The 14,909-nt window shown below is 42.5% G+C and overlaps 1 protein-coding gene across 1 annotated transcript in view; it reads right to left on the bottom strand.

The window, feature by feature from the left end:
* Positions 1 to 14,909, bottom strand: part of LOC126210274 (venom serine protease Bi-VSP-like) — a 168,366-nt gene that overhangs the window by 112,393 nt on the left and 41,064 nt on the right. The window contains exon 3 of the mRNA XM_049939468.1: positions 1,030 to 1,199. Coding sequence (XP_049795425.1) covers positions 1,030 to 1,199 — 170 coding nt within the window. The remainder of the gene's footprint in view (positions 1 to 1,029; positions 1,200 to 14,909) is intronic.

The raw sequence follows: 14,909 nt of genomic DNA, 5'->3' as shown, positions 1-14,909 counted from the left end.
AAAAACAATAATTAATTGTGTTTTTACATTTAAAGTTTAAATTCATCATTTATGTTCAACAGTTATATTTATTATTTATATTAAACATTTATGTCCAATGTTTACATTCATCATTCTTGATCAATGTTTAAAAAAATTATTAATCTCTTCTCTGTATTTACTGTTATTAATTTTTCTTTTCGTATCTACTGTAATAAAACAAATTCGTTGTTATTCCAATACAAGCTACACATTGTTTAAATCGTCAAATTCAAAATCACCTAGAATGGGCTCATAACAAAATGTGAGCAAAATTTGTGTCACTGTCTCTGAATATATTTAAAAAAATTAAGATATATTAACAGTGTGTTTTGGTATTTATGAATATGTTTGAGTCAAATAAAAACAATCCATTCCTAATGTTTACCTCTAGTAAACTATTCTCTAAATATATCCTGATTTTCATTAATGAAATCTTAAAATGTAACAACTGTATTATCATCACATTCATCTAACAGAAATATTTACTAATTTTACCTTCAAGTTTTTCACAACTTTCCATAAATTGTTGATATTTTGTATGTAATCGATGAATTTCGACGCAAAAAACGCCGTTATTTTTGGGATTTTTCATGTTATTGATTGAATATGAAGTAATATGGGAATGTCCATTTCAAAGAAAAACATAAATTTGTGTTGAAATTAATATTTACTTACGTCTTAAAAAGTCTCAAAGTTTTTACTTTTCCGAGCCTCTGCCTACCACTCACACCTATGAAAGTCGTTTTTGATTTTCTATTGTTACTCCAGAGATACTTGTGCTGAAACACCTAAGTGGGCCAACCTGTGTGTATACATATACAAACAGCATAAAAAAGTACTGAATAAACCAATAACTGAAAGGAAAGCAGCTATATAGTGTATTAAGAAAAACTATCAGGCTGGAAACGCAGCTTTTCAAGACTTTCATCACATGACATTTGTCATTCCATCACTATGTTCTCTCTCTCTCTACGAACAAGAACGCTACGTTATTTTTGCGCCACTCACTGTTCAGAGGAGCTTCCTCGGGCAGGAATATGACAGCCACGTCGTAACTGTAATAGGATGATGTGTTGAATTCTGGGTGCACCTGGGCCCAGCTTGAGACCACGATCCAGGCGGTGGACTCGTCCTGATTCCGGTAGATGCCTCCAAGGCGGACGGTCCACTTGCTATACCTGCAACAGTAAATTTCTTGTTTCAAGTTATGAAGCAAACTATCGTTGCTACTAATTTTTATGTATGACTGTTGGTAGTCAGTATTAGCGACATACAAAAACAGATGAAAAATTAACTACGCCCTGTCAATCTGTATTCGAAGTTTTTGTGTACCTACATACACACTCAAACACAATAAAACCTCAACAAATTTGATTACACTCTATTCTACTGATTTTAGTAATATGTCCTGAAATTTTTGTAATCAGTATTTTGGAATATTTCCCAAATGACTTAAGAATGCTGACCGCAAGCACTTGTATAAGCAAAGAAATAAAATCGATTTCTTAAGGGCTACGCAACTGAGAAGGCTTTTTACACGATCTCACAAAGACATCTGATGAAGCAAATCACAACATAATTTTAATTCATTTAGAATATTAATTTCTGATTGAAGCGTGGTTCAAATCTTATGTCTGTATAAGAAGCAAATGATGAGAAAAAGAAAGAGTATTGTGTTAAGTTAACAGGCATCATACAACTGGGAATTAATTACATATGGTGTCCCACAAGGCCCTACGTTTATTGGATATATCAGCGACCTCTCGTCAGTTTCCAACAAACAGTTTTGAAAAAAATGGCTTTTGTAATTTTCACTGTCATTAATAAATGATTCATAGACAATTCTTTCTAATTAAACTTTGATGAAACAGATTATATGCAGCTCATAGCTTGTTAGAGGCTTCCACCCTGTGAACTCCTAAACTTCTTGGTATTAATACTTGGTAATAAATTTAGAAGTTTCCTCCACTGGGTATTCCTAACATTCTTGGTGTTAATTATAATAAAGTCATCAGACGTATGTGATATAAAAATAGAGAAACTATCATACTTTGCTTACTTTCATTCAGTATTGTCACAGCGGACCTTTCTTTCCTTTGGTTAATTCAAAGTGCCAAGCTAAAGATTTTCTACTCCAAAAATGTGTAATATGAATCGTTTCTCGTGTGAACTGAAGAACTTTCTGCTGAGTCTATTCAAACACGTAAGGATATTAACTACTGCCTCCCAATACATTTATTCCTTACTGAAATTTGTCATAAATAACACAATGTTTCACAGACCAAGCGATTAGATCATGGAAATAATAATGATACAAATAATAATAATATTCACAAAGATTTAAAGTCATTATTTTGCTACAGAAAGGTGTCCATTATTCAGGAACACACGTTTTCAGTAACTTGTTATCAGCCATAAAAAGATTAACTGCTTATGAACTTCTGTTTAAGAGGGACCTAATGTTTTTTTTTCGTGACCAATTCCTTTTACTTTGTCGACGAATTTCTATGTAGAAGTGACTGATGTGTTTATTCTCTGATCAACCACATCGGACCTTCTATCGATATAAGCCCATGAAGACGATAAAAATCTAGTCAGATACACGCACAGGGCACGTAATATCAGTGAGCGTGCTGTCCGTGTATAAAATGGGAAAGGCGCGCTATCTATCTGAGTTTGGCTGAGGGCAGATTGTGATAGCCCGGAGGCTCGGCACGAGCATTTCAGAAAAAGCACGACTTTTCGGGTGTTCGAGGAGCGCTGTGGTGAGTCCTCGACACATGGTGAACCCAAGGTGAAACCACGTCCAATCGTCATGTGATTGGACGGCCATCCCTCATTACGGATGTCGCACATCATAGGCTGGGCAGACTGGTAAAACAGGACAGGTGGCAAACTGTGACTGAATTAACATCAGACTTTAGTGTTAGGCCTAAGCCCATGAAGTTAGTGTCAGTATCTTTCAGACCCTTTTTGTTTTAACTTTTATATGGTTTGTACAGATAAAAATTACTTAGAATTCCTTAAAAGCAGTGAAAAGTTAAACCAGTGTATTGTTGAGTCACTATAGTGTCGTATAAACGTTTCATACAACAAAAATCTGAAAAACGTTATTAGTCTCCAGTGAAGAGTTACTCAGTCACATTACTGATGGCTGAACAAGAGCGAAAAATGATTATTATCTCTTACTATTGTACATTACTGCTACCGAACCTAGTTTATGTCTTACAAGATAACACTCTGTTGTTCAAATAAGCACAATACAGAGCTATAATTTTGGATTGTGTTAATGAATTGGTAACAAGTACAATGCTACATATGATGCTCAGAACTGCAATAATTGTAGGTTAAGACTAATATTCTACGAGAGGTGTTCCAGTTTTAGCCAATTTGTATACCAGCTGTACTGATGAGCCAAAACATTATCACCATCTGCTTAATAGCTTGTTCGTCTTTAGAGAGAGATACATCACTGATTCTGGCTGTCAGCGATCTGATTGTTTCCTTGTATGTTTGTGGAGGTATGTGGCATTAGATGTCTACGCATCAGGTCATGTAATTCGTGTAAATAACGAGCCGCCGATTTGCGTACGCGGTGATGACACCCGATAGCGACCAAGATGGATTCCATATGATTTACATCAGGTGAATTTGGTCGCCGAGACGTGACCTGGGTTCACTATAATGCTCCTCAAACCACTGCAGCACAGTTCTGTCTCAGAGATGTGGGCAATTATACAGCTGAAAGATGAAAAAAAGTTCAAGTATGTGTGAAATCTTATGGGACTTAACTGCTAAAGTCATCGGTCCCTAAGCTTACACACTACTTAGCCTAAATTATCCTAAGGACAAACACACACACCCATGCCCGAGGGAGGACTCGAACCGCCGGGACCATCCGCACAGTCCATGACTGCAGCGCCTCAGACCGTTAGACTAATCCCACGTGGCAAGTTATTATTCCAAATAGTACGGTAATATGTAAAAATCCAAGAAGCCCACCTGCTGTATTTCGAAGGTACTACGAAAATCCGATTACAAAAGGCATGATGGACACGGTCAAGATTTTGTAGGCGGATACGGCGATTAGACGTAGTATTATTGATCGGTAAGCAAAAACCTACATGAGGAAGACTATTTCAATAATCTGGAATTGGCATAAAAAGGTTCTTTGCCCATTTACAGGCCTAGCTCAGCTTACTGTGCTTATCCGGCTCACCTAAAGATTAATGTCATTATTTCTGTGGTGTAACCGCCAGACACCACACTTGCTAGGTGGTAGCCTTTAAATTGGCCGCGGTCCGTTAGTATACGTCGGACCCGCGTGTCGCCACTATCAGTGATTGCAGACCGAGCGCCGCCACACGGCAGGTCTAGAGAGACTTCCTAGCACTCGCCCAGTTGTACAACCAACTTTGCTAGCGATGGTTCACTGACAAAATACTCTCCCATTTTCCGAGACGATAGTTTAACATAGCCTTCAGCTACGTCATTTGCTACGACCTAGCAAGGCGCCAGTATCAGTTGCTATTGATCTTGTGATTCATGTACCGTCAGACCGACGTTCACCATTAATGTATTAAAGTTAAGTATTCCACCAGCTACGTCCGTTTTTCTAAATTCTAATTTCCTGGTCCTATTCCAGACCTCACGCCTGCCTGCGTGAGCTAAAACGCGTGCCTTTTGGCTTTTTCTATTAATAGGATGTTGGCTCTCCTGCCAACCCACAACATTGGCGACGAGGCCAATCCGCGTTCTTATCGATATTGCCCTGATTTACTTGTGTAATGGCTTCGCCACAATCTCCAGATGTACTGTCCGAATTTTATCGCTTACAGAATCAGCAGACGCAGGCCTTACTGGATGTCCTTGGACAGCTCGTCCAGGGTCAACGTGCAATGCAAAACGATGCGGCAGCCGCCGCTCCACCGCTAACGCAGCCACAACACGCTGTTGCACCAACTTTTCGACCTTTTGATGCTGCACTGGAAAGCTGGACGGAGTGGTCCCGCCAATTTGGATTCTATCTCGCCGCCTACCTCCATAGGGGTGACCACATATCGTGTGATAGTCAAATTATTTCCCCGACGCGACGTAGCAATTCTGTCCTACGACGAAATTTTGTCTACATTAGATGCATATTTCAAAGAATCAGTCAATGTAGTTGCGAAAAGGTATACCTTCTTTCGTACAAAACGTACGGCAGGTCAGGCTAATCGGGAGTGGGTTGCAACCTTGCAAGGCCTTACTAGGGATTGTGCTTTTGAGTGTCAATGTGGACTCCCTTATTCAGATACTATGGTACGTGATGCAATTGCACAGAACGTTTCTGATGTTCGTATAAGGGAACAGATTTTGAAACTAGTCAATCCCTCCCTTCAACAAGTGATGGACATATTGGATTGGCAGGACATACTTGACTTTGCTCAGGAATCATTTGAAACTTTGCCACCCGTGTGTCAGGTTAACCGGCCCACCGGGCGAGCTGCACGGAACAGTAAACAGTCCTCACGCCCGGCAGCGCCAAAGCCGCCTGGCTCTCGGCCACGTGTACCGCGCCGGTAAGTAAATGCAGTGCTAAAATCATGCCCGCGGTGTGCTACTAGACATTCGCGTGAGAATTGCCCATCACGCCAAGCTATTTGTTTTTTCTGTAATAAAAAAGGCCATGTTCAGAGTATTTGCCAGAAAAAGCTCAGATCGGACACTCACAACCATTCCAGGCCCTTTGCTTCGTGCCGAATTCGAACCAAGGGTACTTAGGCTCGTGAAACTTCGCCCATGGAAATTCATGTAGTTCATTCCACTCCGCCCAGGGCTACTCTCTCTAACAGTGACTGTGTTCATCCCACAAATAGTGTGCGTCGACATCGCCAGAAATCCCGTCAAGTCGCAAGTGATTATGTACAAGTGTCAGTTCACGTTGCACGAGACAGTCGCTCTTGTCGTCAGCAGGACAATAAACTTTTTGTAGATTTGGACATTAACGGCAAAGTGATACCATTCCAGCTCGATACCGGAGCTGCAGTTTCACTGATCAATCAAGACATGTACAAACAGCTGGGCACACCTCCGTTGCGTGCTGCAAATGTTAAGTTAACTAGCTATTCCGGTCAAGATATCCCTGTGTTAGGACAGTGCAGCCTTCTTGCAACATACAAAGGACAAACAAAACTTGTGTCATTTTACATCCTTCGTTCTTCTTCTGCAGTGAACTTGTTTGGTTTCGATTTATTTCAGTTGTTTAACTTGTCTATAGTAAATCACGTCCTATCAGTGAACCAGACTGTGCCTTCTGTGTTTCTCGTCTATGTGAAGAATTTGCAGACATTTTTGCACCGGGCCTTGGTTGCGCTACGAACTATAAAGCACGTTTGGAACTGAAAGTAAACGCGCAACCGAAATTCTTCAGAGCGCGCAATGTTCCCCACGCATTGCGTGATGAGGTCGCAAAAACATTACACGATGTGGAATCACAAGGTGTAATTGAACGTGTGCAGGCTTCTCTCTGGGCATCACCCTTAGTAATTTTGCCAAAACCTTCGGGAAAATTGAGACTTTGTGTAAACTTCAAGGCAACAGTGAATCCACAACTAGTGATTGCAACTTTTCCTTTACCCTGCTCGGAAGATTCTTTTGACAAACTGTGCCCGGGTAAATATTTTTCGAAGTTGGACCTAGCAGATGCATACTTGCAAATACCGGTGGACGAAGAATCCCAGCGCGTCTTGGTGGTTAATACACATCTTGGTTTGTATCGATTCAAACGACTGCCATTTGGGTGTGCATCCGCCCCTGCATTGTTTCAGCACTATCTACAAACTGTTTGTGCGTCGGTCCCTACTGCAGCAAACTATCTGAACGATATTGTGATCCCCGGAAAGACGGAAGAAGAACATTTAGCCAATCTCAGAACATTATTTCAGGTCTTGCGATAAAATGGTCTTCGCTTGCGGAAGGACAAATGTGTGTTTTTTGCTCGTGACTTACCCTACCTGGGACATGTACTCAATGCCCAAGGTATACATCCCAGTCCCGAGCATCTCCGTGCCATACAAGACTTGCCTTCGCCGCAGAATTCGAAGCAGCTACAGAGTGTGCTGGGAAAAATCAACTATTATCATAAATATATCCCACACGCCTCTTCCATTACAGCTCCGCTTCATCGCTTACGCCGTAAAGGTGTTCCGTTCGTCTGGACGACGGAATGCGAACGCGCCTTTCGCCAGTTGAAATCGGCGTTGCTTTCCAATACTTGCCTTACGCCATTCGATCCCCAGAATCCCCTTTTGTTGATGGTAGATGAATCGGATTTCGGGATCGGTGCTGTGCTTGCGCACAAAGATGGATCGCACGATCGCCCTATTGCCTTTGCGTCCAAATTGCTCTCGTCTGCGCAAAGAAATTATTCACAGATGGAGAGAGAAGCATTGGCTCTCGTATTTGGTGTTACTAAGTTTCATGATTTCTTGTATGGTCGTCACTTTACAATCATCACAGACCACAAACCTTTGACATTGCTTTTTCATCCGAACACGCCTTTACCTTCACGCACAGCGCAGAAATTCATTCGCTGGTCTATTTTCCTCTCGCAGAACCGCTACGATATCTTGTATCGGTCCACTGCTAAGCACGGAAACGCCGATGCGTTGTCCCGTTTGCCTGTTGCTGAGGATACGGTATTCGATTCTTCCGAACCTGCTTGCATGTTCATTGATGCGGAAACCGATGACGTGGTCGAATCGTTTGCGATTGATTTTCGTCGTGTAGCTACTTCCACAGCTGCCGACCCTGTCCTTGCTACCGTTCTGCGTTTTGTTGCTACGCAATGGCCTTTGTCAAAGTCACGGATCAGGGATCCGTTGGTTCGCCGATTTTTTGCTCACCAGGAGAGACTTTTTGTTCGCCGTGGTGTTTTGCTGTTGCGCTCTGATAACGATCAGTCCAGGGTCGTGGTCCCACGTTCGTTACAGTCCTGTGTCTTACAGCTTCTCTACCAAGGACACTGGGGTGTAGTGAGAACGAAACAACTTGCTCGTCAGCACTGTACTTGGTTCGGAATCGATGCCGCGATTACGAATATGTGCTCTTCTTGCATGGTGTGTGCCGAACAACAATCCGCCCCACCGCGGAAATTCTTTGCATGGCCAAAAGCCACTTCTCCTTGGCAACGCTTACACATCGATTTTGCTGGTCCATTCTGGAATGCTCGATGGTTGGTTGTGGTAGATTCCTTAAGTAATTTTCCTTTTGTTGTCCGGATGTGTTCCACGACGTCATTTGCCACCATCCAAGTGTTATCTGCTATCTTTTGCATTGAAGGTCTTCCACAGACTATTGTTTCCGACAATCGCCCACAATTCATGTCCGCAGAATTTCAGTCATTCTGCAAGGCCAATGTTATTCAACATCTTACATCCGTGCCGTTTTCGCCACAATCAAACGGTGCCGCTGAACGATTGGTCAGGGCTTTCAAGTCACAGATGTTGAAGTTAAAAGAGTCGCATTCTCGGGAGGACGCGTTATTGCTCTTTTTGTTCTCGTATCGCTCTCAGCCCCGAGATGGTCGCTCGACGGCTGAGTTGCTCCACGGTCGTCATCATCGAACCTTGATGTCTTTGCTACATCCGCCGCATCAGGTTCCTGTGCAGTGGCAGACTCCTGCTTTTGCTCCTGGCGACGTTGTCTTCTATCGCACCTATCGAGGTTCACGGCGTTGGCTCACAGGGCGCATTCTTCGCTGCCTCGGCCGCGCGATGTATTTGGTATTGGGGGCCTCTGGTGAGGTGCGTCGGCATCTCAATCAGCTGCGCCTCTGTCGTCGCATGGGATCTGCCGCTCGCCGTCTGCTTTCAGCGACGGTGCCGTCCGGTCAGTGCCCTGGGAACCCATCTACTGGCTCGTCTCAGCCCCAGGTGTTACCGACGCTGCCTTCCATTTTGCCCCATGGCGACGTGCCGCCGCCACCGCCGCCGCCGCCTGTCCTCCCGCCGGCGACGCGCGCAGTGGACGCGTCGCTGCAACCGCCGGGCGCCTCCCTGGGTCACGCGCAGCCTATCGCATCCCGTGACCAGTTGTCCTCCGACATGGAACTCTTGCACGCTCCGGACCGTATGTCGTCTTCGCCCGTCGGGTGCCCCGGCCCGATGGAGGTCCACCCTTCGGTCCCTCCTGTCTCTCTACGGGCGCATACACCGCATGTTGGCGTGCACCCTGGAGCAGGTTTTCAGGCGTTTCCTAGCTCCTCGCGGTCCGAATGGCAGGGTGCGGGTGGCACCGCCTCGCCTGTTGTTAGGCTCCCCACCTCGTCGCATACGTCAACATGGGGCCCTCCCCACGGCGGGCGGAAGCCTTATAACACAACCGTACGCCGATTTGCGGGGGAGGAATGTGGTGTCACCGACAGACACCACACTTGCTAGGTGGTAGCCTCTAAATCGGCCGCGGTCCGCTAGTATACGTCGGACCCGCGTGTCGCCACTATCAGTGATTGCAGACCGAGCGCCGCCACACGGCATGTCTAGAGAGACTTCCTAGCACTCGCCCAGTTGTACAACCGACTTTGCTAGCGATGGTTCACTGACAAAATACGCTCTCATTTGCCGAGACGATAGTTTAACATAGCCTTCAGCTACGTCATTTGCTACGACCTAGCAAGGCGCCATTACCAGTTGCTGTTGATCTTGTGATTCATGTACCGTCAGACCGACGTTCACCATTAATGGATTAAAGTTAAGTATTCCACCAGCTACGTCCGTTTTTCTAGATTCCAATTTCCTTGTCCTGTTCCAGACCTCACGCCAGCCTGCGTGAGCTAAAACGCGTGCCTTTCGGCTTCCTCTAATAATAGGGTGTTGGCTCTCCTGCCAACCCACAACAATTTCCATACATCTTAACATTTGTTATATATTTTTTATTATATTATAAAGTGCCGACAAGTGACAGGCATCATACGTAGTGGGCAGAACTGTGAGTACTAGTACTGTTACAGACAATGAATATACATGTATGTTAATAATTTCTTTATGTTCCATGAACTCTGATCACATCACGGAGCCGCTGACGTAACACTGAAAAAATACTAACTGAAAGAAAAAGAAAATATAAATAAATTAAAAGGAAGAAGACAACAACACCAAAAGTGGACAACTAAATCTACATATACATCCGTACTCCGCAAGCCACCTGACGGTGTGTGGCGGAGGGTACCCTGAGTACATCTATCGGTTCTCCCTTCTATTCCAGTCTCGTGGAAAGATTGTCGTTATACCTCTGTGTGGGCTACAATCTCTCTGATTTTATCCTTATGGTCTCTTCGCGAGATATACGTAGGAGGGAGCAATATACTGTTTGACTCTTCGGTGAAGAAATGTTCTCGAAACTTCAACAGAAGCCCGTACCGAGCTACTGAGCGTCTCACTTGCAGAGTCTTCCATTGGAGTGTCTATCATCTCCCTAACGCTTTCGCGATTACTAAATGAACCTGTAACGAAGCGCGCTGCTCTCCGTTGGATCTTCTCTATCTCTTTTTATCAACCCTATCTGGTACGGATCCCACATTGCTGAGCAGTATTTAAGCAGTGGGCGAACAAGCCTACTTCATTTGTTTTCGGAATGCATCTATCTTTCTATGTATTCGCAGCACATTACACTTGTCTACATTGAGATTCAATTGCCATTCCCTGCACCATGCGTCAATTCGCTGCAGATCCTCCTGCATGTCAGTACAATTTTCCATTGTTACAACCTCTCGATACACCACAGCATCATCCGCAAAATGCCCCAGTGAACTTCCGATGTCATCCACAAGGTCATTTATGTATATTTTGAATAGCAATGGTCCTACGACACTCCCCTGCGGCACACCTGAAATCACTCTTACTTCGGAACACTTCTCTCCATTGAGAATGACATGCTGCGTTCTGTTATCTAGGAACTCTTCAATCCAATCAAACAATTGGTGTGATATTCCATATGCTCTTTGTTCATTAAACGACTGTGGGGAACTGTATCGAACGCCTTGCGGAAGTCAAGAAACACGGATCTACCTGTGAACCCATGTCTATGGCCTTCTGAGTCTCGTACACGAATAGCGCGAGCTGGGTTTCACACGATCGTCTTTTTCTAAACCCATGCTGATTCCTACAGAGTAGATTTCTAGTCTCCAGAAAATTCATTATACTCGAACATAATACGTATTCCAAACTTCTACAACAGATCGATGTTAGTGATATAGGTCTATAGTTCTGCACATCTGATCGACGTCCCTTCTTGAAAACGGGGATGACCTGTGCCCTTTTCCAATCTTTTGGAATGCTACGCTCTTCTAGAGACCTACTGTAGCGACCTTTTTTTCCATCCCGTCTTCCGTATCTTGCATGAAAGTAGGAATGTTAATTTGTCTATACATTGACTGGTATTGAGGGGTTTTGTTTTATCCCGGCTAGTTTTTAAATTAACCCCAGTGAGTCATTACACGTATTGTCTACCAGTTCTGAAGGAAAAAGCCATAAGTAAATTAATACTAGTGTTTTCAGCTTATTCTCGTTCACTTGTTTCAGTTACTAGTCTGCAGTTTATTCTTGAATGAAAATCACGTAACCTAATTAATTATGAGCCTAAATCGAAGTAAAGTTCAAGACGAATAGTTAGTTTCAAATTAACACGTTATTTTATTTAACAATAATTATTAATAAATCAGTTCATTCACACGATCGCATTCAAAGGGGTTCTTTGAATAAGTATCCAATCTGTGTATCTCAATATCAGAGATACTAAACAATGTTCTGTCACTTTCGAAAAAAAGATTGTTCCTGTTTAATATCCATAAACTGTCAGGAACTATGATTACTAGTCGCGTCAAGTAAAGCTTTTCCACTATCACAATACAAAGTCTGAATCCGTTCAAAAATCGTTAATTCCGTAAAATATTTATATCTTCACACGAAGTGACGTTAAAGTCAGAGAGATTATTGATGACCTCCCCATTCCTCTAATATGACAAAAGTTCTAATTCTGATCTGAAATTAATGCTTCCCAGAAAACAATCTCGTCGCGATTTATTCTCACGCCCTGGTTTAATAAAGCTCCTATTGTCGCTTCCTAAAGCTGTACGCGCTAATTGACTTCGAACAGACTAGACGATAGAGACTGGAGTATCGTAATTGCATTGTATGTCTATTTATACTTTAGTAAACGCTATCTTTGGTGTTCAAGACCTACGTTCTGTGACTATAATACCGATTTTCTCATATATAAGAATAACTAATAATTTAACCATTTCTATCGTTTTCCCCCATCCCATGCTTCCAAAATTTATGATTAAAATTCTTTTCTTTTGCTATTATTTTTCTACTATAGATTTCCATCTATTTGTCTCTTATTTCTATTTCGTAAATTACTACTTGTGGAGGGGCTTGGGACATTTTCTGAATTTATATTTCGAGGGCATGGGAGCTAATTTGGGAGCTATTTTGATTTATTAACACCGAGAGGCGTTGTAGGTGTTACACTACGGTACCCCGCTGCAAGAAGGGGGGCAAATTCCTTCACGGTCTCTGTGTATAATCGAACACGTACCCCATCCTCTTTTGAGCGATTTTAATTGTTTCTCTATCCCTCTGTCGTCTGTTTCGATATCTACCATTTTGTCATCTGTGCGACAATCTAGAGAAGGAACTACAGTGCAGTCTTCCTCTGTGAAACAGCTGTGAAAAAAGACATTTAGTATTTCGGCCTTTAGTCTGTCAACCTCTGTTTCAGTACCATTTTGGTCACAGAGTGTCTAAAACATTTTGTTTTGATCCACATACCGCGTACTAAAAGTACAATAGAGGGATGTACCAGTTACAACACAACAACAAGGTAGGACCGCGCAATGCATGTAGAAAATGCGTTCCTTGTAGACCTACTAGAAAATGCAAGCACCTTTTTCCTAAAATCCAGAACCTAAAGCGTCAGAGATTAACATGATTGCAATCAAGTAGAGAGAATGACAATTCTTTATCAGTACGAAAAGCCTAATGAGAGAAAAACAATTGAGATTACAATTACATACAGCTGTACAGTCGTGTACAAAACGAGCGAGACCCCTCGCCTTTTCCTTATGCTGATCCGCACAGCTTTAAAGTCGGCTACACAGCATAACAGGCAAGTCCACGAAGTGCTACCAACATACTACGCACAGGCGTCAAATTGAAAAAAATATCCGAACTTTGTCAGACTATTTTCAATCATGTGTACGGCTATATTAATGCTGATTAGTGCATTAAAAACAACACGTAAATATATGATATAAATGAAAGAAGAAACCCTAATTAATATGAAATGTACTAATAAAAATTAATTTCAAATTATCGAGATAACATAACTGTTTTAGTAAGGTAAAGTACCCCAGACCGTTACGAATTAGCAAAATATTATGCGCATTCGGCCGCGAAACGGTCTGTGTCAACGTTCAGGCCAGTCATACTGGATTACCGTTGCTGACCTACCATGAAAGTGTGGAAATTTAACAATGCGTGAAGATTCATAACGAAATTCAGCTAAAAATCATTCAGTGCCACACTTAAGTCAATTCAGTTATTGACTGAAGCGGAAAAGTAGGCAGTTGTGTTGTTGTTGTGGTCTTCAGTCCTGAGACTGGTTTGATGCAGCTCTCCATGCTACTCTATCCTGTGCAAGCTTTTTCATCTCCCAGTACCTACTGCAACCTACATCCTTCTGAATCTGCTTAGTGTATTCATCTCTTGGTCTCCCCCTACGATTTTTACCCTCCACGCTGCCCTCCAATACTAAATTGGTGATCCCTTGATGCCTCAGAACATGTCCTACCAACCGATCCCTTCTTCTAGTCAAGTTGTGCCACAAACTCCTCTTCTCCCCAATCCTATTCAGTACCTCCTCATTAGTTATGTGATCTACCCATCTAATCTTCAGCATTCTTCTGTAGCACCACATTTCGAAAGCTTCTATTCTCTTCTTGTCCAAACTATTTATCGTCCATGTTTCACTTCCGTACATGGCTACACTCCATACAAATACTTTCAGAAATGACTTCCTGACACTTAAATCTATACTCGATGTTAACAAATTTCTCTTCTTCAGAAACGCTTTCCTTGCCATTGCCAGTCTACATTTTATATCCTCTCTACTTCGACCATCATCAGTTATTTTGCTCCCCAAATAGCAAAACTCCTTTACTACTTTAAGTGTCTCATTTCTTAATCTAATACCCTCAACATCACCCGACTTAATTCGACTACATTCCATTATCCTCGTTTTGCTTTTGTTGATGTTCAACTTATATCCTCCCTTCAAGACACCATCCATTCCGTTCAACTGCTCTTCCAAGTCCTTTGCTGTCTCTGACAGAATTACAATGTCATGGGCGAACCTCAAAGTTTTTATTTCTTCTCCATGGATTTTAATACCTACTCCGAATTTTTCTTTTGTTTTCTTTACTGCTTGTTCAATATACAGATTGAATAACATCGGGGAGAGGCTACAACCCTGTCTTACTCCCTTCCCAACCACTGCTTCCCTTTCATGTCCCCCGACTCTTATAACTGCAATCTGGTTTCTGTACAAATTGTAAATAGCCTTTCGCTCCGTGTATTTTCCCCTGCCACCTTTACAATTTGAAAGAGTGTATTCCAGTCAACATTGTCAAAAGCTTTCTCTAAGTCTACAAATGCTAGAAACGTAGGTTTGCCTTTCCTTAATCTTTCTTCTAAGATAAGTCGTAAGGTCAGTATTGCCTCACGTGTTCCAGTATTTCTACGGAATCCAAACTGATCTTCCCCGAGGTCGGCTTCTACTAGTTTTTCCATTCGTCTGTAAAGAATTCGTGTTAGTATTTTGCAGCTGTGGCTTATTAAACTGATTGT

The sequence above is a fragment of the Schistocerca nitens genome, chromosome 10, assembly GCF_023898315.1.
Source record: "Schistocerca nitens isolate TAMUIC-IGC-003100 chromosome 10, iqSchNite1.1, whole genome shotgun sequence".
Classification (NCBI taxonomy): Eukaryota; Metazoa; Arthropoda; class Insecta; order Orthoptera; family Acrididae; genus Schistocerca; species Schistocerca nitens.
This window is presented reverse-complemented; position numbering and strand designations above follow the sequence as displayed.